General features: G+C 39.6%; 1 protein-coding gene across 5 annotated transcripts in view; it reads right to left on the minus strand.

Annotated features, from left to right (window-relative positions):
• LOC142436359 (histone deacetylase 8-like) overlaps positions 1 to 22,982 on the minus strand; it is a 40,659-nt gene extending 17,677 nt beyond the window's left edge. Inside the window, exons 1-4 of one of the 5 annotated variants that reach the window (XR_012781907.1) lie at positions 22,885 to 22,982; positions 19,847 to 19,977; positions 18,770 to 18,911; positions 7,228 to 9,184 (exon numbers count right to left, since the gene is read on the minus strand). Coding sequence is in view for 3 of the 5 variants with exons in the window: in XM_075540059.1 (XP_075396174.1) it covers positions 9,030 to 9,144; positions 18,770 to 18,911; positions 19,847 to 19,952 (363 nt within the window). In the remaining 2 variants the exon portion in view is untranslated. Of the gene's footprint in view, positions 1 to 7,227; positions 9,185 to 18,769; positions 18,912 to 19,846; positions 19,978 to 22,738; positions 22,862 to 22,884 lie in introns of those variants that run through there. The other 4 variants (XM_075540059.1, XM_075540060.1, XM_075540061.1 and 1 more) reach the window with 4 other exon arrangements.
• Positions 22,983 to 26,850: the final 3,868 nt, after the last annotated feature.

Below are 26,850 nucleotides of genomic sequence, written 5' to 3' on the forward strand. Positions count from 1 at the left end.
GTGGGAATTGCGCTCGACCTGATCCCACCACACTCAGGCAAAGCACTGGAGGAGTACAGCGGAAAAGCAAGGGAATGGAGCGGCAAGGTCCCCAGGGAATGCTGTAGGTGGACTTTGGGGCCAGGGTGTGGTGCCCCAACAGACTGGACTGGAAAACACTCCTAAAGGCCAACAAATGATCCTTGAACTAACTACAAGCTTTTCTTTCTTGTTGTGTTTTGTTTTTGTCATTGGTTTGTTGTTGTTGTTTTGTTGTATATTGCTGCTTGGTTTTGCTCTGTCTTGTTTTTGTGCATGTTATTATCTCCGCAGGCCTGTCTAAATAAGATAGGCTGGAGGAAAAACAACGAGACCGACAGTTCCAGGGGGAAATGGGATAGGGGAACGTGGGGGGTAAGGAAGTGGTGTTAAAAAACCCAGGGACTAAAAAAAAAATTTTTTAAAAAACAAACAAAAAAAAAAACCCCAGGGACAAGGGAACAACAAGTGATCCAAATTGGTGGTGAGGTGAGTGTGGCAGGCCTGGTAGGGCATGATCAAGGGTAATGTAACGAAGAGGTATTGCTGAAACCCAGGTGGGGATGGAGCATGATAGTGGGACAGGAGGAAAGTCAAGGGAAATAGAGGAAAGAGCTGGGAGGCAAAGGGCATTTATAGAGGTCTAGACAAAGACGTGTACATATGCAAATATATATATGAGAATGGGGAAATAGATCTATGTGCCTATATTTATAGGTTTAGTATTAAGGTGGCAGATGGACATTGGGCCTCTACTCAAGTACTTCCTCAATGAAAGAATATTTTCTTCTATTAAATTGGCATTCTGTGATGCTCACCTTCCCGATGCAACCACTGAAGACAAAGTGGGTGAACAAGCAAATGTGGTGAAGAAAGCTGATGGTGCCTGGCTATCAAAAGATATAGTGTTTGGGGTCTTAAAAGCTTGAGGATAAACAAGTGGCCATATAGCTGAGAAACAGCAAAGCCCACATGGAAGAACACACCAGCCTGTGTGGTCACGAGGTTCCAAAGGGATCAGTTATCAGGCATCAAAAAACAAAAAATCATATCACTGGGTGCACACCTCCATGATATGATCGCTGAGGACAAACGGGTACATAAGTAAATGTGGCGAAGAAAGTTGATGGTGCCCGGCTATCAAAAGAGAGAGTATCTGGGGTCTTAAAGGCTTGAAGGTAAACAAGCGGCCATCTAGCTCAGAAGCAATAAAGCCCACATGGAAGAAGCATACCAGCCTGTATGATCACGAGGTATTGAAGGGATCAGGTATAAGGCATCATCAGAACAAAAAAATTTTTTACCATAATGAATGAAGGGGGGGAAGTGCAGAGTGGAGACCTAAAGCCCATCTGTCTGCCACTGGAGATCCGCTTACAGAGGGGTCTAGGGGAGGACATGAGTCTATCAGGGTGTGATATAGCACCAATGAAGAATACAGCTTTCCTCTTGTTCCTAAATGCTTCCTTCTCACCCACCCCCACCCCCACTATTATGATCCGAATTCTACCTTGCAAGTCTGGAAGTCTGGATAGCCCAGAGGATGTACACTGGTGCAGATAGGAGCTGGAAGCACAGGGAATCCAGGGCAGATGATCCCTTCAGGACTAGTGATGTGAGTGGCGATACTGTGAGGGTAGTGGGAGAGTGGGTTGGAAAGAGGGAACCGATTACAAGGATCTACATGTGACCTCCTCCCTGGGGGACGGACAATGGAAAAGAGGGTGAAGGGAGACATTGGATAGGGCAAGATATGACAAAATAATAATTTGTAAATTACCAAGAGCTCATGAGGGAGGAGGGAGCGGGGAGGGAGGGGGAAAAAAGTGGAGCTGATGCAAAGGACTTAAGTGGAGAGCAAGTGCTTTGAAAAGGATGAGGGCAATGAATGTACAGATGTGCTTTATACAATTGATGCATGTATGGATTGTGATGAGTTGTATGAGCCCCTAATAAAATGTTTTTTTTAAAGAGTATTTAGTGAACCTTACTGGGAACTCAGATCAAGAGGAAGGGTGGGACATGTCTGTATTAGAGAAGATTACATTTCTGATGTTGGGTCAATCTGGTGAGGCAACCCACCACTGACACAAATACACCCAGTATTATGTTCCTAAGTGGGCACTTTTGACCTAGTTTCTATCCAACCTCTCGTGACCCGCACAACATATTATAGACAACTGTAACACTAGACTGTCCTTTCAAGATACACAATACCCATTCACAGACCACACCACAGCAGAATTTGAATGGGAAATTCCACTAAGGGAACTGGATTTACCTTAAACTCACTTGTAGCTGATCTAAAGGACTGAAATACTCTCTTGAACTTAAAAGTGAAATGATCTAATGGGGAAAGAAGCAGATGATTTCTATCCCAAGATTAGGAAATTGGTTCACACCAATTGCTTAGAGGTTGTCCAACAAAAGGCAACCTAGGATCAACATGTACTTGCCTTTTTAATGCTCTCTCTACTTATTTGGGACATGTTAGCCAACCAGGCATGGTCCTTCCTTTGCAAATGAGTGTTACTGAAAATATTGCCATATCTCTAACCCTCATGGTTTGTGTAACTAGTGTCCAATCACCTAATTTTCAAAGCTGTACAGTATAGGGTCTAAAAAGATGTCCTAAACATGTAGTCTCCTTTTTTAACAGTGTTTTCTATACCACTGACTAAAATAATGTAACTATCAATAGAATTACTATATGCCTCAGGGGATGATTTATGATGCACTCTAATAAAGTGATAATGGTATCTACAAAGCAAACCAGGGAGATATATAAATATATTACATATATGAATGGATTTTGAGCTCCCACTTAATTGTGACCTTAAGAACAATTAGTTCTTGTGAGATGGCCATGCTCAGTACTTGCTCTGAGATCACCGAAGATAAGCGTACTACAGCAAAGTGTTGTGAAGAAATTAGACAGTGCCCGGCTATTAGAAAAATAGCATCTAAGGTCTTAAAGGCTTGTCTCCAAACATGCAGCCACTTAAGTGAGCGCAATCAGCTACTCCACAAAGAAGCACGACAGCTTGAGTGATCCAAAGATCATAAAGAATAAAACCCAGAGGAAGGAACTGGACCAGATCCTAAAATGTTACGAATAATAGTGGAAGCCCTAAATCCATTTGCAGGATCCACACATGGATTGAGTATCTGGTGAGACCCCACTGACCATAATGTAGGAATGTCAATAGCCATACTATCAGGAAAAGAGTATTGTCTGATATTGGCAGCTGTCATTAGGCTAGAATGTAACAACGTGTCATTATATCTCCCACCTGAATTTATTCTGGTTTTAAAATATTTTCTGCTATCTGTTCTATTGAGGTTGTCTCTGTTTTATTTGGCCAATTTTTTTGTTCTTTGTCCACGCTTTATGTTTTTCCGTATAGGAAAGTCAAGAAGGGTGGCTCTATGAAGATAATAATACTATTAATAATTATTGAGAGGTACAAAAGGGGAGGTGGGGGAAATGGGCAGTCAACAGCAATGGGTACAAAAAGAAAGAAAATGTTCCAATGTTGACTGTGGTGAAGAATATATTACCCTTCTTAATATGATTAAACTATTGAATTCTATGATACGTTCTTTATATCTCAAATATAACATTTTAAAATAAGTAATAGGAAAGCTGTAACTACATATCTATCAATAATTACATTGACTGTAACTGGAGTAAACGCCCCAGGCAAGAAACACAGAATCAAAGGATAAGCAACCATGATCCATTAATAGGATATCTGTAAAAGACATATCTTAAAATGAAAATAAGCTAAAAATGAAAGGATGGTTTGTTTTATAGTGCATTTCTATATATGATACCCAGAATCGGTAAATGTATAGATACAGTAACTAGATTACTGCTTCCTTGATGATATGACAGGAGAGGTTGGGGAAAATTGGGGAGCTAATAGCGATTAGTACAAGAATGAAGAAAATATGCCAAACACACTATGCCGATAATTGTAACACTCTTCTTGATGTGATAAAACTACTGAATTGCATGATTTTTGAATTATATACTAATAAAATTGCTGGGGGGATGAAAGAACAAAAAAATACTGAGCAAATGGCAGCAAAATAGGAGCAAAGTGACAATGCTAATTTCTGGTAAAATAGATTTCAAGGAAAACACCATAAAGAATACGGAAGGGCATTATCTAATGATTAAATGGTTAATCCAACAATAAGACATAACCATGATAAGGATCTACACACCCAATGAAAGAGTCCAAAGACATAAATCAAATTCTAACAAAACTGAAAAGAGAAATAGATAACTACACAATAATACTGGGTGGATTTGATAAACTTTCAATGAAGAACAAAATAACTAGAAAAATACTCAACAAAGATGCAGAATATTTCTACAACACAATCTCAGATCACAATGCTGTACTATTAGAAATCAACAGGAAACTCAAGAAAAATAAATAAAACATAAGCAAATGAATAGTAAACTGCTTAAAAACTACTGGGTAGATAGGCTGGATGAACAATCTAGAAAGAACAACGGGACCAACAGTTCCGGGAGGACATGGGATAGGGGCACGTGGGGGGAATGGAAGTGGTGTTAACAAACCCAGGGACAAGGGAAACAAGTGAACCAAATTGGTGGTGAGCTTGGTGTGGGAGGCCTGGTAGGGTATGATCAAGGGGTAATGTAAACAAGAGGAATTGCTGAAACCCAGGTGGGGACGGAGCATGATAGTGGGACAGGAGGAAAGTCAAGGGAAATAGAGGAAAGAGCTGGGAGGCAAAGGGCATTTATAGAGGTCTAGACAAAGACATGTACATGCAAATACATATATGAGGATGGGGAAATAGATCTATGTGTCTATATTTATAGGTTAAGTATTAAGGTGGCAAAAGGACCTTGGGCCTCTACTCAACCACTCCCTCAATGCATGAATACTTTCTTCTATTAAATTGGCACTCTATGATGCTCACCCTCCCCACACAACTGCTGAAGCCAAAGTGGGTGAACAAGTAAATGTGGTGAAGAAAGCTGATGGTGCCCGGCTATCAAAAGAGATAGTGTCTGGGGTCTTAAAGGCTTGAAGATAAACAAGTGGCCATCTAGCTCAGAAGTAACAAAGCCCACATGGAAGAACACGCCAATCTGTGTGATCACGTGGTCCCGAAGGGATCAGTTATCAGGCATCAAAAAACAAAATATCATATCATTGGCTGCATGATACAATCCATGATACAATCACCGAGGACAAACGGGTGCACAAGGAAATGTGGCGAGGAAAGCTGATGGTGCCCGGCTATCAAAAGAGATACTGTCTGGGATCTTAAAGGCTTGAAGGTGAACAAGCAGCCATCTAGCTCAGAAGCAACAAAGCCCACATGGAAGAAGCACACCAGCCTGTGCGATCACGACGTGCCAAAGGGATCAGGTATAAGGCAATATCCACAAAAAAAAAATTACCATAGTGAATGAAGGGGGAAGTGCAGAGTGGAGACCCAAAGCCCATTTGTCGGCCACTGGAGATCCCCTTACAGAGGGGTCTAGGGGAGGAGATGAGTCAGTCAGGGTGCAATGTAGCACCGATGAAGAATATAGCTTTCCCCCAGATCCTGGATGCTTCCTCCCACCAACTACCATGATCCAAATTCTACCTTGCAAAATTGGATAGAGCAGAGGTTGTACACTGGTGCATATAGGACCTGGAGGCACAGGGAATCCAGGGTGGATAATGCCTTGAGGACCAGGGGTTTGAGGGGTGATACTTGGAGAGTAGAGGGTGAGTGGGTTGGAAAGGGGAACCGATTACAAGTATCTACATGTGACCTCCTCCCTGGGGGACGGACAACAGGAAAGGGGGTGAAGGGAGATGCCGGATAGGGCAAGATATGACAAAATAATAATCTATAAATTATCAAGGGCTCATGGAGGGGAGAGCGGGAAGGGAGGGGAAAAAAGAGGACCTGATGTAAAGGGCTTAAGTAGAGAGCAAATGCTTTGAAAATGATCATGGCAAAGAATGTACAGATGTCCTTTATACAATTGATGTATGTATATGTATGGATTGTGATGAGTTGTATGAACCCCTAATAAAATGTTTAAAAAAGAATGATGAGGGCAATGAATGTACAGATGTGCTTTACACAATTGATGTATGTATGGATTGTGATAAGAGTTGTATGAGCCCCTAATAAAACGTTTAAAAAATAAACACAAACAAAAAAGAAACCATCAGGGAAGGGAGACAGCAGTGCGTGTAAGATATGAAAATAATAATAATTTATCAAGGAGTAATGATGGTGGGAGGGGAGGACGGGGGTATGGGGAAAGAGCTGATATCAAGGGCTCAAATAGAAAGTAAATGTTTAGAAAATAATGATGATAACATGTACAAATGTGCTTGATACAATTGATGTATGGCTTGTTATGAGCCCTCAGTAAAATGATCTTTAAAAAAAATAAAAATGAATAAAAGATTTTTAATAAGTTGAAGATTTCCCAAGATCCCATGTACCAACATCACTGTGTCAAACCAGTGCTTTTACATTTTATATTTTAAGGTGCAATTACACTGAAGACTGTAGCCATTGATCTTCAACAGCTGTGTTTCTCTTTGCTTTCAGCAAGCAAGGTTGTATCATCTGCATATTACAGATAGTTAGTCTTCCTCCAATCCTGATATCATATTCTTCACATAGTCCAGTTTCTCTAATCATCTGCACAGCACACACATTGTTTAAGTACGATGACAGGCTACACCACCATTCCTGATTTTAAATCATGCAGTATCCCCTAGTTTTGTTTGAAGAATTGTCTATTGGTCTATGAGTAGTTTCTGGGAGAACTCAAATAGGTGTTCTGGGATTTCAATCATTCACAATGCTATCCACTTTTGTTCTAACAGTTTTATTGGCACTACATCCATATACCATGTGATTCAATAGTTCAATCATATCAAGAAGAGTTGTACAATCATTACCACAATCCATTTTACTTATTTATTTTAAATCATTTTATTGGGGCTCACAACTCTTATCACAATCCATACATACATCAGTTGAGTAAAGCACTCTTATACATTCGTTGCCCTCATCATTCTCAAAATTTGCCTTCCACTTGTGTTCCTGGAATCAGCTCATTTACCTTTTTGTCCTCCCGCTCCCTTCCCACTCTCCCCTCCCGCATGAACCCTTTATAATTTATAAATTATTATTTTATCTTATCCTACACTGCCCGGCATCTCCCTTCACCCACTTCTCTGTTGCCCATCCCCCAGAGAGGAGGTTTTATGTAGAGCCTTGTGATTGGTTCCCCCTTTCTACCGCTCCTTCCCTCCCGGTATCGCCACTCTCACCACTGGTCCTGAGAGGTTCATCTGTCCTAGATTCCCTGTGTTTCTAGTTCCCATCTGTACCGCTGTGTATCCTTTGGATTAACCAGGTTTGCAAGGTAGAATTGGGATCATGATAGTTGGGAGGAAGCATTTAAGAACTAGAGGAAGGTTGTGAGTTTCATTATTGCTACATTGAACCCTGGGTGACTCATCTCCTCCCCACTACTCCTCTGCAAGGGATGTCCAGTGGTCTACAGATGGGCATTGGGTTCCCATCACGCACTCCCCTCAAATTTTTCCCCCGCCTTTGTTGCTGGAAACCTGGTCCCCTCAGCCCTTCATGATCCTTTGGTATGCTGCTTCCATGTGGGCTTTGTTGCTTCTGGGATAGATGGCCGCTTGTTTACTTTCAAGCCTTTAAGACCCCAGACACTATATCTCTCGATAGCCAGGCACCATGAGCCTTCTTCACCACTTACTTATGCACACATTCGTCTTCAGCGTTTATGTGGAGAAGGTGATCACACAATGATGGTTTTTGTTCTTTGGTGTCTGTTATCTGATCCCTTCAACATCTCGTGATCACACAGGCTTTTGTGCTTCTTCTCTGTGGGCTTTTTTGCTTCTCAGCTAGATGGCCGCTTGTTTGCCTTCAAACCTTTAAGACCCCAGATGCTATATCTTTTTGATAGCCGGGCACCATCAGCTTTTTTCACCACATTTGCTAATGCACACATCTGTCTTCAGCGATCATGTCGGGAAGGTGGGTGTCATGGAATGACCTGAGCAAGGTGCTATTGTATTGAGGGAGTATGCGCAAGGAGGCCCAATGTCCATCTGCTACCCTACTACTGAACCTATAAATAATGTACCTAGGTCTATTTTCCCCATAATTATAAAAATATTTACATATGTACATGTCTGTATTTAGGCTTCTATGTATGTCCTTTGCCTCCTACTCCTTTCCTCTATTTCCTTACGCTTTCCTCCTGTCCCACTACCATGTTCAGCCTTCATTCTGGTTTCAGTAATTCCTTTCAGTTACCTTGCCCTTGGTCACTCCCTACCAGTCCTCCCATCCCCTCCGTCCACTAGTTTTAAACCACTCGTTGTTCCCTGTCCCTGTGTTGGCCAACACCTCCTCCCTTCCCCTACCTCCCACACTTTCATGTGCCTCTTCCGGGACCGTTGGTCCCGCTATTTTCTTCTCACATTGTTTGTCCAGCCTATCTTATCTAGGTGGACCTGCTGATATAGTAATATGTGCATACAAATGCAGATGGCTTCGAAAGCACCAAAGTGGCACATAAGAACATGGCGTCGACAGCAGCAACACCAACACGCTGATAAACAAAAAAGCCACTAACATACAAAATTTAAAAGAAGAGAAAGAAAAAAAAGCCAAAAAAACCAAAACACCTGTTAGTAGTTCGAGGTATGTTTATTGACCTTCAGGAGTGTTTTCTGTATGAGTCTGATGGGGTGCCACATCCTGGCCCCAAAGTCCATTCTTTATACTCCCTCGGGACATCCTTGCTCTGCTTCCCCCGCCACACCATTGCACGCCCCCAGTGTTTTGCCTCAGTGTGGTGGGGTCAGCTCAGTCGCACATCCCCCACTGTGTCTCAGGTGCTGTCCCATGTAGGGCCATGGGTCAGTGCAGGATGTTGCATCTCGCCATGGGGCCAGCTATATGGTCCTCTCTGTACATTGGGCCCTTCGAGCCGGGCTATCGTCCTCTGAGCTTGGTGGACCCAGGTGTGCTCCGTACCGTTCTTCCTCCTTCCTTTGCTTCAGCTTTCCTCTGGTTGTACCACAATCAATTTTAGTGCACTTTCTTCTTCCTTATAATCATTGTTATTCATGGTTTAATTTGTTTTAATTGTGGTAAAAATATACACAACTAAATATTCTCCAATTCAACAACTTCTATGTGTATAATTCAGTGTCATCAATTATACTTTTTGTGTTGTACAACCAATACTGATTTTTTTCCAAATTATTCCACCACCATTAACATAAACTCAATGCCCGCTAAGAAAATACTCTTCCTCCTTCATCTCTGCTAATCATTGTTCAAGTTTGTTTTCTTATTTTTCAAGTCTTCCTCATATAATATTCACAAATCATACACCACCATAATTAAATCACTTTTTAAAAGAGTTGTATATACATGTACATCATCACAATCAGTTCTAATGCTCCCTTCCCTCTCTTGTATTCATTGTTTGCTCCCTCAATACCCTCGTCCACCCCACCCCACCCCATCCCCAATTAGTCATTCTATCAGTTATTGTCTCTATGCATCCACTCCTTCTGTGCTGAACCTAACAAGAACAATAAAACAAAATGAAACAGAAAGAAAATCATAAGAATATAAAAACAAAAATAAAGAGTAAGGAAGAAAAGACTACTGACAATATTTTAAAAGCCAGAGAAAAAAATTCTATCATGGAACAAGCAAGAAATACTTGAGCCTACAGCAAATTCAGAATGGTTCAAGAGGGAGGTCAACTGATCAAGTATCATATCACACCATGGTTCAATCCACTGCCTTAAATTAGAAACTGTCACTGCCTGCTAGCAAAGCAGTTTGAGTTCCTCACCTTTGGCTAGAAGGGATCTGCCAGAGGCTTAATCTGACCAGATACTCTGCAGATGGACTCTGGGCTCTCATTTCCTCCACAGCCTTCTATAAATTGGGTGTTCACAATTTAAGCTCGGATACTTTTCTCTTCATCATATTTGGATGCTGTTATCATCATCTTTGAATCACACAGACCAGTGGACTTAATTGATGTCTCAATTAAAGGGCTGTTTGAATACAAGCCTTTAAGAACCCAGACACTATTCCAATTGATAGCTGAGCACCATCTGCTTTTTTTTAACCACACTTTGCTGTAACACCCTTATCTTCAGTGATCTTTTCATGACGGCAAGTATCGAACAGGGCCATGTTATAAGAACTGTTCCCAGATTGGGGCTAGAATCACAGGGGAAGCCAGAATCCATCTGCTTGTCCATGGGTTACAAACGGCTCTGCTTTACTTTGGCGGTTACATTATAACAAATACAAAAAACAAATCACCCAAACAACTGCTCCCTCCAAATAAAAACCAAGAAAAACAGTGTTAATCATCCCCCTGGGAAAAGGCCATTGTATTGATATTATCCAAATCACTTATGATCCACAGTGTTTAATGCTTTTACATAATAAAACATAGACAAAATCTTTTCTTTGTATGTTCTATTTTCAGCCAAGATCCATCTAATATCAGCTATGATATCTATTATAAAATATCCTCTTCTGAATCTAACTTGAACTTTTGGCAGTTCTCTGCCAATGTATTGCTGCAAATGTTTCTATATCATCTTGAGCCTAATTTTACTTGTGTGCAATGTCAATGATATTGTTCAATAATTTCTACATTCCATTGTATCATCTTTTGGGGGGTACTAAGAATGTATGATGCGTATGGTTCTCTTCTAATTAGCTTAGATTAGTGAATGCTTCCAGTACTATATCCATTTGCTACAATATCTCAATTAGAATTCTGTCAACTCCTGAAACCTTGCTTTTCACCAAAGAGTTCAATGTAGTTTGGACTTCTTCCTTCAATACCATTCGTTCTTGATCATGTACACCTCCTTAAATGATTGGATGTCATCTAATTCTTTTTAGTACAGTGACTCTGGACCAATGAGCACAATTCAACCAATATGCAACATCAACATAAATGGGGGAAATACTGATATTGTAAAGGGTTTCATTTTTCTTAGATCCACAATCAATTCTCATGGAAGCAGTAGTCAAGAAAGCAAACAGCATACTGCATTGGACCAATCTGCTGCAAAAGACCTCTTTAAAATGTTAAAATTCAAAAATGTCTTGAAAGCTAAGGTGGGTCTGACTCAAGCCATGGTATTTTCAGGACATTCATATGCATGTGAAACCTGGGCAATACATAAGGAATCCTGATGAATAATTGATAACTTTGAAATATGGCATTGGCAAAGAATACTAAATATATATCATGAACAGCAAGAACAAATACTCTTGAGAATCAAGAATGGCAAGATTTTATCTCTTGTAATCTGGACAAGTTATCTGGAGAGACCAGTCCCTATCATGCTTCGTAGAGAGTCAGTAGAAAAAAGGAATATCCTATAGGAGGCACACTGACACACATCTAAGGTGCAACTTTGGCTTCTCCTCTATGGAACAAAGAAGAGTGAAGAAAATCCAAATGCATGGGAACAATTAATCCAAGGGACTAAAGAGCCTCGACAACCCTGAGACCAGAAGATTGTTGCTTGGCTACATTGTTGCTTGGCTACCACTGCCAACTCCTCTGAAAGAGATCACCAGACAGTTCTAATCTTGCCCTTTCAGATTTGTTTTTGTTTCCCACACTCAAATAACATTGAAAAGGAACACAATTTGAGTCTCTCAAGGATGCCAAAGCTGCAGTTCCTTCACAATGTAAATCAAACAGTATAGAATTCTTTGGGGAAAGTTTAAGGAAGCAGAAACAATGCCTCCATACATACAGACATAGATGGAAGATGTGTCCAGAAACAACAACTTTGCATTTCTATGTTTTTTATTAATAAAGCTTCTATGATGGTTTTAGCCGTCATTTTTGGCTTACTTTCATATAGGAGAACAGGAGTTGTCCACAGAGAAACAAGAGGACATATGGCAGAAACTGAACAGCAGACAACTCAATCTCCTCTGTCACATCTTTCTTTTTCTCTGGCTTCAGAAGAGGTGGGTCCCATCCTCCCAAAGCCATTTTACTTGCTTCTTTCCTGTCGTCTTCTCTGCACTGTTCATCCATCTCATATGCATTTCCAATATTTTCCTTTCAACCTTTAAATGTACTTAAATATTTTCAAATGGATAATACAAACACTATTGTGTTAGAAAGGGTTCTCTGGTTTGTCTCTCAGGAATGAAGGTCTGGGTCAACTATGCTTTAGCCTTTAATTTCTCTTGGCCACACCTCTCTTCTTTCCTTTCTCATTCAAACCTCTGGAAAACAGTCATCCTTTCCTAGGTATTTCTTTACTTTCTACTCATTACTTTCTCCAAAGTTCTCTTATAAAGACCATTAACCTTAATTGCCAAATATGACTGATCCTTTAGTAACTAGCTGGACTGACCAGATAGTACATGGGATCTCTGAGAACTCTGTATTTTAAAAAGCTTTTGATATCTTGACATTCCAAGACCTCTCTAGCTACTCTTAATTGTTGCTTTTCAGTTGAATTCCCTAGTCTTTTCATCTGCTTGCCCATTAGAAATCAATGCTTCCTTGGGTTCTGTGTTCTCTTATCTTTCTTTTTGTACTCTCTTATTTGTCTTTTTCCTCACTCTTTTTATTTCACCTCAGTAATCTCATCCACTTTCAGAATTTATACCACCATTTGTTATATCCATAACACTTTTATTTCTATTTCCGCTTCTACCTCCATATACAACTCCGAATATCCAATTCACCTGAGTATTACTTCCATTGCATACCATCATCCACTCCTTTTTATTGTAGTAGAATATGCAATGGCTAATCACACAGAATTAATAATCAGATTGCTTGTGTGTTGAGTCTCAACTTTGCCACCTAAAAATCCTGAACAAATTGTTTTTCAGTATTTCTGTATCATGGAAAAATGGGTAACAATACCAAACCTCCTAATGTTCTTGTGAGGACAGAAGAGCAAAATGCAAGTCACTAGCACTTAGCTTAAAATATATTAGCTATTGTTAAGAATTGCTTGCTTGTATGGGCCATACCCAAACAAGCTAAACAGAAACCTGGTCATCTTCCTCTTCTTTCACCTCCTCCCACATGCAACAAGAGCAATAACGGGTGCCCTCAAGCTGATTGCAACTGACATCACTTCTCATGCACTATTCTTGGTAAAGAGCCCTGGTGGCTCAGTAGTTGAACACTGGGCTGCTAACACAAAGATCTGCTCCTCCAAAGGTTACAGCCTAGAAAACTATGGAGGCAGTTCTACTTTGGCATATTGGGTTGCTATATGTCAGAAATTGGCTTGATGGCATATAACAACATTCCATGTTCATGGATAAGACAATATTTTTAACATGGAAGTTCTTCCCAGAATGATCATAGATTCAAAGCAATCACAAATCCCCAGTAAATTATTTTGTGGGTATCAACAAACTAATTCTAAAGTTATATAGAGAGGGAACCAAAACCCGCTGTCAGTGAGTTGATTCCAACTCACAACAACCCTTTATAGAATTTCCAGGGCTCTAAATTTTTATGAGAGCAGACCAGCCTTAACTTTTCCCTGAGTGTGGCAGTGCGACACTTACTTGACAGTGCCACCAGAGGTCCTGGAAAGCAAAAGAGTTAGAAAAACCAACACAGTATCTAAAAAGAAGAACACATCAGAAGACTGATGCTATATAACTTTAATACTTAATATGCCTCAAGCCAAACACAAAAATAAATTTACAATGCAGTAAGGACCTAACTGTGCATTCTAAAACCATAAATTCTTAGAAAAATTCAGAAACAACCACATCAGGCTTATTTTTTTAAAGTAGACTCACTAATAAAATAACAAATGTACAAATAGCAAACGGCAAAAAATAAATGAATGTGATATCATAAAAATTTCAAAATTTTATCCACCAAAAAACTGTTACCAAAAATATGAAAAGACAAGCTACTAACTGGTAGAATATTTGGGGGAACTATATATCCACTAAGAATCTAATAACATATATATATGTAAAACTTAAACAACTTAACAGGAAAACAAATAAAATAGGTAAATGACTTGAATAAACACTTTACCAAAAAGGATATTCCAATGACCAACACACACATGAAAAGATGTTTAATATTATTAGCCACCAGAGAGGTGCAAATATAAACTACATGAGATGTGTTTTCACTCCCATTGGGATAACTATGGTGAGATAAAAACAAAATCAAACAGAAAATATGAAATGTTGGCAAGGATATGTGGAAATTGAAACTCTTACAACACATATTGAAACGCACCACATCACTGGTATTTCAAATATCAACAGGGTCACTCAAGATGAATATGTTTCAGCAGAGCTTCCAGACTAAGAACAGACCACAAAAATGGAAGAGGCTGTTCAATTCTGAGGGCTAGCTACAGAAAACCTTATGAACAGCAGTGGCTTATAGTGATGGAAAATGACCCCCTCTAGTTGGAAGGCACTTAAAATGCAACTGAAGTATTGCCTCCTCAAAACAGAATCCACCATAATGATGTGGATGATGAAGTAAAGCTTTCAGGACCTTTATGTGCTGAGGCATGGCTCAAAATCAAAAGAAACAGCTGAAAATAGCTATTAATAATCAGAACTTGGAATATATGAAGTATGAATCTAGGAAAGCTATAAGATGTCAAAAGTGAAAATGGAATGCATAAAGATTGATATCCTAAAAAATTGATATCCTAAGCATTAGTGAGCTGAAATGTACTGGTATTGGCCATTTTGAGATTGACAATCACATAATTTACTGTACCAGGAATAATAAGGTCAAAAAGAATAGTATCATAATCTTCATCAAAGAGGAAATTGCAGGATCTATCTTAAAGCATAATGCTGATGTCATAGGATAATATCTATATGCCTACAAGGAAATCTAGTCAATACAAATAATATTAAAATTTACACACCAACAACTACAGATAGTGTTGATGAAACTGGGGGATTCTACTAAATTCTTCAGCCTGAAATTGATCAACCATGCAATGAAAATAGATTGCAAATGATAGGTGATTGGAATGCAGAAGTTTAAACAATGAAGAAGGAACAGTAGTTATAAAACATGGCCATAGGATAGAAATAACGCTGGAAATCATATGATAGAATTTTATAAGGCCAATGGCTTCTTCATTGCAAATACCCTTTTTCAACAACTTAAACAGCAACTGTATGTATACAGTTCAGCAACAGAATACAAAGGAATCAAACTGACTACATCTGTGGGGAAAAAGTATGAAGAAAGCTCATTATCAGCTATCAAAAGGAGGCCAGTTGTGGAACCAATTGAAACAAATTGCTCATTTGTAAATTCAGGTTGAAGGTGAAGAAAATTAAAACAAGTCCATGAGAGTCAAAATACAACCTTGAATATATCTCAGCTGAATTTCAACATCTGAAGAATAGATTTGCTGCACTGAACACTAGTGACAGAAGGTCTGATGAGCTGTGGTAGGACATCAAGAACATCATTTATGAAGACCACAAAAGGTCATTAAAAACACAAGAAAGAAAAAGTCAAAATGAATGTCAAAAGAGACTCAAACTTTCTCTTGAACACAGAATAGCTACAGCCCATGGAAGAAAAGATGAAGTAAAAGAGATGAACAGAAAATTTCAAAAGGCAGCCCGAGAAGACAAATTACTATGAAAAAATGTGCAAAGACTTGAATTTAGAAAACCAAAAAAGAATACACTCAACATATATGAAGTTGAAATAACTGAAAACAACATTTAAGCCTCAAGTTATAATATTGAAGGATTCCATGAACAAAATATTGAATAATGCAGGAAACAACAAAAGACGATGGAGGGATTACACAGTCACTGTACCAAAAAGATTTGGTTGACATTCAATCATATCAGGTAGTAACCTATGATCAAGAACCTACGGTACTGATGGTCCAAGCTGTACTGAGGGTGTTACCAAAAAGCAAGGCTCCAGTATTTGACAGAATAGTAACTGACAAAATAAAAATTGAAATGTCTCAACAAGGTGATGAAGCACTGAAGAAAACTCAAAGATAGCTACCTGGCCAACTGACTACAGTATTTGTGTTGTGCCCATTTTGAAGAACAGCGACCCCACAGAGTCACAGTTTCCTTACTTCTTTGCATTGATGCCTGGGTTCTCGAGCTGCTTTTTGAAATCATACAGAAAATTTCAAACAATATTAATGTCACATGCAAGTAAAATGTTGATAATTCAAAAACAGCTGCATTGATAGTACATCGATAGGACACTGCCAGAAATTCAAGCCAAATTCAGAAGGACATGGCATAAGAAGTATCACTGCTGATGTCAGATGGATCAAGGCTAAAAGCAGAGACCACAAGAAAAGTGTTTCTTGTGTTTTATTGAATATGCAAAGGCATTCACCTATGTGAACCCTAACAAACTATGGTTAATATTCAGAAGAATGTGAATCCCAAAAGGTAAGTAGTTTGAAAAGAACTGAGAGGTTTAAAATCAGAAGAGGTCTGTCAGGGTAGTATACTTTCACAATTCTTATTCAATCTGTAAGCTGACCAAATAATTTGAGAAGCTGGTCTATATGAAGAAGTACACAGCAGCAGGAGTCGAGGAAGATTTATCAACAACCTGCAGTATGCAGATGACACAATCTGGCTTGCTGAAAATGAGGAGGACTTAAAGCACTTGCTGATTAAGATCAAAATGATTAGGGCAAAGAATGTACAGATGTGCTTTATACAATTGATGTGATAAGAGTTGTATGAGTCCCTAATAAATTGTTTTTTAAAAAAAGAATTGTATGAGCCCCCAATAAAATGATTTTTTTTAAAAAAGAAGAACTTAAGTACGGATTACAATTCAATTTTAAGAAAACCAAAATCCTCAGAACTGGACATATAAACAACAGTACGATAAAAGGAGAAAAGAACATTATCAAGGGTTTCAGTTTGTCTGGAATCATTTCATTCAGACAGCACACTGATAAATTGTTTTTAAAATCCTTTTCTTCCAACATTCGTTAAATACTACAGACATATCAGAAAAGATGCTGAGTACTAAAAAGGCCTTCTCAAGAGTATTACTGCTTGAAATGTTAATATAAACCTCTATGAAGACTTTTTCCTCTAATCCCAAGCAATACCTAAGAATAGCTTTCTCCTTAGAGAATTGCTCATTTCTAGGTTACTACTTTCTTTAGAGATGGAAGCGTACGTTTGCTTCTTGATTCTTCAGTCTTCCAATTTCGAACTATTCTCATCAATTCTCTATTTGAAAATGTTTGCAACTTCTTTCATGAACGATCTCAAAACTAGTACTTATAAGACTTTTTTCTACTGCTAAATCTCTTCAGTTCACACAGGTATTCAACTGATACCATTATTGATGTTGTTCCCTACTTATTCTTATCTTGCTAATGTTCCTCAAGTGAAATATCCCCAGGAAATTTTCAGAAAGGTGAAGAGGAGTTTAGAGATTGTGCAGTTATCCTTCACACTGCCCATTTCACTGATGAAAAATTGAGGCCTACAAAGTAAGTTACCTTGTTATGAGTAAAACTAGGCTTAGAACCCGGTTATCTTGACTTTCAATAGTATAGTATTCTTTCTACTATGCTGTTATTAGTCACCTTCTATTTCCATTTGTATCTCTTCAGGATGCCTAATACATACAAATCTCTCAGCAGATGTCAATAAAATAAGCATAAGCTTTTACGAGGAGGTACCCCCCAAAACCAAGAGCTTTTGTAGTACTCATTTTTTCATAGTGCTCATCCCTCCACCCCCCGCCAGGTGAGCATGGAGCAACTCGCACTTAATACACCCAGTGGCATTGCCTGGGAACGTTCTCTAGTCACAGTGAATTTTTTGTGTGTGAAAGCAGTTTTGCTTGAATCTTTCATTTTGGGGGGATGGCCGATTTAAGAGAACAGTGTACAGCTGTGAAATTTTGCTTTCTGCTCAGGAAAATTGCTGCAAAAACTGTTGTGATGTTGAACACAGCTAACAAAAGGAGTGCTGTGGGAAAAACTCAAGATGAGTAGTTTTCTCGTTTAAAAAAAGGTGCAATGTTGATTGATGACAAACTTTGTTCTGGGTGTCTGTCAACTCATAGTGCACTTGGGAGTTTGTTCCACCAGGTTAATCAAGTTTTCACATTGCAGAACAGTGTGCGACCAAAAAAAGGCCTGATTTGTGGCAGACAGGTGACTGGTTTTGCCACCACGACAATGCACCTGCTCATGCAGCCATCTCAATAGGCCAGTTTTTGTCAAAAAAAAAAAAAAAAAACAAACAAACTAGCATGCCTCTCTTGCCCCACGCACCTTACTCTCACGTGGCCTTGCTCCATGTGACTTCTTTTTGTTTCCAAGAATAAAGAGGGACATGAAAGGACAGCAATTTGATGAAGTTAGAAAAAGTGAAGAAAAAAACAAGGGAGGTACAGTCAGCCATCCAAACACGAGTTTGAAAAATATTTCCAAGAATGGAATTGCAGATTTGACAAATGTATTAAGTATAATGGAGGGTAGTTTGAAGGTGATAAGGTTGTTTTGTAAAAAATTTAAATACATAGCTTGAAAAAAGTTTTCATTTTGGGGGAAGAGTACCCCCTTGTACATAACAGGAAAATTGATTCAGGTACAGTCAGAAAGTAGGAAAGCAATTTTCTTACTTCTTTGCATGATGCCACCCTCCAGACCAGTTAATTGCTATTTTGCTCTTTCCATCAATCAGGCATTGGGTAGCTGTGATTGTAGCTCCTCCTACAGCTGCTGCACAGTCAAATATCCCTTCAGTGGCTGGGCAGTCATAACCTTAGGGCAAGAATCAGATTACTTTGTAAGAAATGAATTTTACAACAAGGAAAATGTGTTTGAGATGAGACAATTTACCGAAAAGTGACTGCGCTGGCATGAGCTGCAACTGAGACAGAAACATTCTAATAATAGGAAAAGGATTTTTAAAATATTAGAGCTTGAGAGAAAAAAAACCTTACACGTTAACTAGTCATAACCAATAGGTGAAGAAATTGAGGCCTGAGAAATGGTATCTCTTGCTTACATAGCAGAGAGTCAGGTCTGCAACTGAGGTTTCTTGATTCTCAGTCCAGTGTGCTTTCTACTAAACCATGGTGATAGCCATTTAGTTTTTTAAATGTAGTTGTTTAATAAAGGATACAGTAGAAAATTTAGCTAGGCCATAAACCTGTATTCAAGGACATCCAAGTCAGCACATACACAATCAGACTAGATATAGACACCACAATTAGAGCCTAACAAGGGTCCTGGTGGTTATGTTTGGAGCTGCTAACATAATAGTAAGGTCAGCAGTTTGAAACCACCAGAGGCTCCACAAGAAAAAGATGAGGCTTTCTACTCCCATGGAGATTTAGTTTCAGAAACGTAAAGGGGAAGTTCTATTATGTCCTATAGGGTTGCTATGAATCAGAATGAACTCAATGGCAGTATAGTTTGGGTTTCATTTTTTTTTTTTATGGTTTATCAGGGCCTAAACCATTGAAAGACTTTCCCCCATCTAATCCATCACTCAGTTTCACAAAACCCATACCGTTTTCTCAAATGATGTTACGTAGCTAAACCAAGAGATTAATGATTAACACATTATTTAACTGGAGATTTATTAAAAATCACAATACAAATTATAAATAATTAACTAGTTACAATCTATAGATGAAAGTGTTCTACCTCTCATCATTGTCTTGTTAGTCATTGTCTCATTAGAACCTTACCTAGCCCATATTCTATGGAGTCGGGGTGGTCATCATCACCATCTTGGCTGACCATCTGGAGATGCTGCAGATAGGCATCTGTATGAAAGGAGGCCATCTCCTCCATGGACGCCACTTTGGGCTTAACAATCCTAACAACAACAGAGAAAACAAAGGAATGTGAATGAGGCAGACCCAGATTATGTTAAAAGTTGTAAAGGAGTCAGCAATCTGAGCAGAAAATACAACTCTCAGATTCTGATTTCAGTAAGCTGAAGTGATACGCACAATGTGTTTTTCTATCGCACTATATAATCTATACTTCCTCACATCATGTTAATGTACTCACAATGTGAACAATAAGGGGATTGGTTTTCCTTTTGAGTTCATAGGTAGGTAAAAACGAAAGAATATTCATACTTAAAATAAAAATTTTAAATATGCATCAGAAAACTTGTGCTCCACAAGTTACAGCTTTTTTTAATTAATTAATTAATTTATTTATTTTAACAATTTATTGGGGCTGATACAATTCTTTTCACAGTTCATACATATACATACATCAATTGTATAAAGCACATCTGTACAGTCTTTGCCCTAATCATTTTTTTCTCTTTTCTTCTTTTACATTTTATTAGGGACTCAAACAACTCTTACCACAATCCATACATATACATACATCAATTGTATAAAGCACATCCATACATTCCCTGCCCCAATCATTCTCAAGGCATTTGCTCTCCACTTAAGCCCCTTGCATCAGGTCCTCTTTTTTTCCCCCCCTCCCTCCCCATTCCCCCCTCCCTCATATGCCCTTGGTAATTTATACCTCGTTATTTTGTCATATCTTGCCCTATCCTGAAAGTTACAGCTTTAATGGCAAACCCATAGGCGGAAATGCTTTCATTTTCATTTGAAATACTTTCATTCCTAAGTGGCCATTATAATGCTTTCTGATAATTTTTCACTTCGGTTCTTGTTCCAGCTCTATATTTACTAGCTCAATAACCTTAGGTGAGCTATTTGACCACTCTGCAGCTCAAATTAACTCATCTGTAAAATGGGGATACATTATGAGATGCATATGGAGATTATACAACAACATATGAATATGCTTTATGTATCCCTATCATTATTAATATTAAGGGATAAAAGATAGGCAAAATAAAATGTAAAAGTCCCTTTACTTGTTCTCTCACGTCTGTTTCCAAGAGAAGGAACAGAAAGATTATAACCAGGCTTCACTCAGAATCCGTTAAACTCACAAGCAGTAATAAACAGGATTAAGTGAGAGAATAAAGGGAGTTCACCTAACAACAAAATTTACCACTCCCTACCACTAGGAGCCCTGGTTGTATAGTGGGTTATGCACTGAACTGATAACAAGTTCATACCCCAAATCTCAGAAATCCCAAATAGATGTTCTACTCTGTCCTACAGGATCACTAAGAGTCTGAATCAATTCTATTACAGCAGTTTGGATTTTTTTACCCCTGTCTGTCCCACATTTCCTCTTCCTGGCCTCACTACTGTCATTACGTTCTCTAGCCCTTGCCATTTAGGTCCAGAGTCATGGTGGCATAGTGGGTTACATACTAGGTTGCTAAGTGAAAGGTTGGCAATGAAAAACCACCAGGAGAAAGATGAGGCTTTCTACTCCCTTCAAGATTTACACTCACAGAGAGTCGGGGGAAGACGGCTGCCATACAGGTAGCTCACATCCAGAACTCAGTGAGTGGCGAAATTTAGGGGCCTAGTAGGGGTATCAAGTCTGTCTGTCGATTCCCAAGACAACTCAGAGTACTTCTCTGAAGCAGAAGCGGACACCCGTGGTCTCTTGCGTGATGCTCAGAGTGCCCACTCTGCTGGCACCACAGGGCAGCCAGGAGCATTGCAGAGGCAGCTGCCCTGCCTCGGCGCTCTGTGCAGAATCACCAGCTAGTACCCCCTACTCTGCCCATGATGCCCGGGGTCCCATGTGGGTGCTCCAGCCGGTATATCGCCCCCCTGCAGAGATTCATGCCCCATCTGGGCACCCCTTGCTGACCAGCCAGCCAGACGATCCCCGCCTCCTCCTGGGAGGCTCGTGCCCTGGCGCCACAGCATAATCAGGTAGATGGCAGATGATGCTGCCATGCCTTTGTGCTCCCACAAACCGCCAATCAAACTGCCTCCACTCCCAGAGGTCTCAACCCAAAGGTGCCCACCCCATCTCTGCGCTCCTCACAAATCGGCCATCCAGCTCCCTCCCTGGCTTTCTTCCCCCCACCATACATACATGCAATGCACACGCACACACAGAGGTTCCCATCCTGCCACACCGTTTCAGGCATGCCAGGGAGCGGACACAAGTCTGGCAGCATTTTCTGCAGTTGTAGCATAGGGACCCAGGCCTTTGGGACTTGCCTACTGCATTCTCCCTTCTCCCTGCTCAATCCACCCCACCCTCTGTGCTCCAAGCAATGGATCAGCACACCAGTAGCGGCCCCCCCTCCCACCCGCCTACCTGTGGGAAGTACTCCTAGCCAGAAGTAGATCACCCAATCCCCAACCCATCCCCAAAATATGTTCCTCTTCACTTGAGTCAACACTTTTTATCAGACCGCAGTGTGCATAGCTGCAAACAACAGCCCCTAAGGAGACCTGAAGGTGGCTGGAGCACAAACCGTAGTTCAAGGGGAGAGGGAAACCCCAGCAGGACAAAGGTGAAACACAACCTTACAAGGAAGTTGGCTAAAAGCAGCCTGCTGAAACACCAGTACCAACCTCCCAAAGAGAGAGCCCAGGGCTCTGAGACACCTGGGAAAATGGTACCTAGTTCCAATAAATCGACCAAACACCAGCAAGCTGCTACAACAGTTTCAACAAGAAAAGAGAAACAAAATCCAATGCCAGAAGACCACCTGGACCTACCACAGAAAGAAATCTTCAGGATGCTGCTTGGAGCTATACAGGACATGAGGGAAGCATTATAGAAAAAGGAGAAAATGATAGAGAAAATAAAGGCCATGCACCAAAGGGAAATACAGGAGTTAAAGGGCGAGATAACAAAAACTAACAGCAAACTCACGGACTTCGCCCAGATATGGAGGAGGCAGAGAACCTCACCAGTGACCTAGAGGATTCTCAAGAAGAATTTAATAAACATGAGAAAAAGTCTCACAGGCCCATCAGAGAAGCTGAAGAAAACCTCAGAGCTATGTCTGACGCTATGAGAAGGAACAACATCAGAACTATTGGCTTGCCGGAGGAATGCACATCAATGAAGCCAACATCCAAAATAGTGATGGAATGCTTGGAGGAAATTTTCCCTAGCTTAAAGAATGAAAACCAGGCAACTATCCAGGTGGCCGAAAGAATACCAGCTAGACAGAATCCCAAAAAGAAGGCACCACGACATAAAGTTGTTTAACTATGAGGAAAAGGGGAAAATTGTAAGAGCAGCTAGGGAAAAACTGGCAACCATATATAAAGGCAAGCAGATAAGAATATGCTCAGATCTATCAGCAGACACTATAAAAAGAGCAGACAATGGAGCAGCATATTCAGAAAATTGCAGGAAAATACTGCAAACCCAAGAATACTCTATCTTGCCAAATTAGCTATCAAAATTGATGGAGAAGTGAGAGTCTTCCTGGACAAGGAAAGTCTCAAAGAATATGCTAAAAGGAACCCAGCACTACAAAAGATCCTCGCCAACCCAGTATGGGCAGAAGAACAACGCTCACCAAGCACATGCAAGAGACCATCCCACAGAAGAACTCCAACCAGAGACCACCAAACGGAAAACAGCTCCCTAGATAACACAGGTTCAACAATGGAAAGAAGGCAAGAATGAACCACTAACACACATATGCACAACCCATGGAAAAGAAATGGAGGTAAGAAAACACCCAACATAAGAGGGATAAAATGATATTACAGAGTCCACAAATAGATGTAATAACCCTGAATATCAATGGATTGAACTCAGGCTTTAAGAGATAGAGACTAACAGACTGGCTTAGAAAACACAATCCCTCCATCTGCTGCCTACAGGAGTCACATCTCAAGATTACAGACAAAAATAGGCTGGGAATCAAAGGCTAGAGAAAAACATACCACGCAAACAACAATTCAAAAAAGCAGGGGTTGCGATCCTAATCTCACATAAAATTGACCTCAAAGGACAAGGGACACTATATAATGCTCAAGGTAACAGTACACAAAGAACTACTATGCATTCTAAACATTTACTCACCAAACAAGTGTTCAGCAGAATATTTCAATCAAACGCTCCAAAAGATGAAAAAAGAAATTACAGCCTCAACAATTATGGTAGTTGACTTCAATACACTGCTCTCTGAGAAAGATCACTGGGAAAGAAGCTCAACAAGGAGGCTAAAGATCTAAACACTAAAATAAGACAATTTGACCTGATAGATATTTACAGAGCTCTCCACCCAAATACAAAAACAATCACATTCTTTTCAAGCCCACATGGCATATATTCAAGAGGACCACATGCTAGGGCGTAAGTCGAATCTACATAAATTTAAGCACATGGATACCACACAGACCTCTCTCTCTGACCACTGTGTGATAATATTGGAAATCAACAAAAGGAAGATAAAGAAATCAAGGGAAAAAATTGAAGAATGAATAACTCTATTGCAAAAGGAGTATACACTGGTTCAGATCAGAGATGAAATTAGGAAATTTCTAGAAACCAATGAGAATGAAAACATGACATACTAAAACTTATGGGACACAGCAAAGGCAGTCATCAGAGAAAGTCTCATAGTTACATGCTCACATAAGGAGGAGAGGCTTATGACAGATACACTGGCACAACATTTACAGCAAATAGAGCAGAGTCAACAAGATAATACAACTAATAGCAAAAGAAAATAAATCATAAAAAGTAGATCTGAGATTCAGGAGAGAGAAAATAAGAAAACTATGGGGGGGGGGGGGGAATCAATGCTGTTAAAAGTTGGTTCTTCGAAAGGATATACCAAATAGACAAACCTCTCACAAATTTGACCAAAGAAAGAAAGGAACACATTTTAACAGCAAGGATGAGGGGTGAAAGAGTAGATATTACAATGGAACACAGTGAAATCAAAGGATATTTACACAGTACTATGAAGGACTGTACTCCAATGAATTCAAAAACATGGACAAATTCTTGGAAAAACAATTCTTCCCTAGATTATCACTACTGGCCGTCAAGAACCTCAACAGACCCTTATCAATAGAAGAAACAGACAAGGTTATCAAGGGATTACCAAACAAAAATCACCTGGACCAGATGGGTTTACAGGAGACTTCTATCAAGCATACAGGGAAGAACTGACACCAATCCTACACAAACTCTTCCAGAACATAAAAAAAGATGGCAAACTCCCAAATTTCTTCTATGAAGCTAGTATAACTCTGATACCTAAACTGGGCAAGGATCCCACAAGAACTGAGAACTACAGACCAATTTCCCTAATGAATATTGATGCAAAATCCTCAACAAAATACTCGCCAAGAGAATACAAAAATATATACAACAAATAATTCACCATGACCAAGCAGGATTCATACCAGGGATGCAGGGATGGTTCAGTATACGAAAGACCATTAGTAGTATTATAAGCCACACTGAAATGAAAAAGTATAAGAACCACATAATATCGATAGATGCAGAAATAGCATTCGCCAACATCCAACACCAAATCATGTTTAAGACACTCAATAAGCTAGGAATGGAAGGAAAATTCCTCAATATAATAGAAGCTATATATATAAAAACCAACAGCCACTGTGGTAGTCAATGGAGAAAAGACAAGATCAATTCTTCTGAAAAAGGGAACTAGGCAAGGATGTTCCTTGTCCCCATTAACATCGTACTGGAGGAAAAGAAAGGACATCAAAGTTATTTGTCTGAGGAAGGAAGAAGTGAAATCATCGTTATTCACAGATAATATGATTTTATATATGGAAAATCCTAAAAGTTCCACAAGAGGAGTACTGGAAGCAATAGAGGAATATGCCTATCAGGTTACAAGATCAACAAACAGAAGTTTATTGCAATACTGTCCACATCGGACAAGGCCACAGAAGAGGGGATCAAAAAAAGGGGTACCCTTCACAATAGCCAAACACACATTGAAATATCTAGGGATATACCTAACTCAAAAAACAAAAGATGTGTTCGACAAAAACTACAAAACACTATTAAAACAAACCAACCTCAACAATAAGCGTGACCTCAACAAATGGAAGGAGATCCTATGCTCGTGGATCAGTAGACTCAATATTGTAAAGATGTAAATTCTACCTAAAGCACTATATAAGTTAAATGTTATCCCAATCCAAATTGCAGCATGCTTCTTCAAAGAGTTGGAAAAACAGATTACCAACTTCATATGGAGAAGGAAGAAACCTCGAATTAGCAGAGAACTGCTCAAGAAGGACAAAGTGGGAGGGCTTGCTTTAACCGACATTAATATAGACTATACAGCCACAGTGGTCAAAACACCATAGTATTGGTGTAATGATAGATATTCAGACCAATGTAAAAGGATTGAAAACCCAGAAATAAAATCATCAGCATAAGGACAACTAATCTTTATTAAGGGGCCCCCAAAAGATCAAATGGAAAGTGGATGCCTTCTTCATTCCATGGTGCTGGAAAAATTGATACATAGCTCCAGAAAAATGAAGCAAGACCCTTACCTCACTCCATACACGAGAATAAACTCAAGATGGATCACAGACCTTGAGGTACAACTATTAGGGCCATTAATGAGGGCATTGGGACAAACTTGAGAATCTTGGCTCAGGGATTACATACCGTATATACTCGTGTGTAAGCCAAGTTTTCAGCACAAAAATGTGCTGAAAAACTGATGTTCGGCTTATACACGGGTCAGTGGTACGAATGGATGTCATCTGGTCAAGCCTGACTAACAAAAGGAGGAAATCTCATGAAGCCTGCCATAGAGTTAATAGCAAAGTGGGTTTGAGATGCATGGAAAGACATTCCAGAAGAC

Source organism: Tenrec ecaudatus, unplaced genomic scaffold (genome assembly GCF_050624435.1).
Source record: "Tenrec ecaudatus isolate mTenEca1 unplaced genomic scaffold, mTenEca1.hap1 Scaffold_2333, whole genome shotgun sequence".
Taxonomy (NCBI): Eukaryota; Metazoa; Chordata; class Mammalia; order Afrosoricida; family Tenrecidae; genus Tenrec; species Tenrec ecaudatus.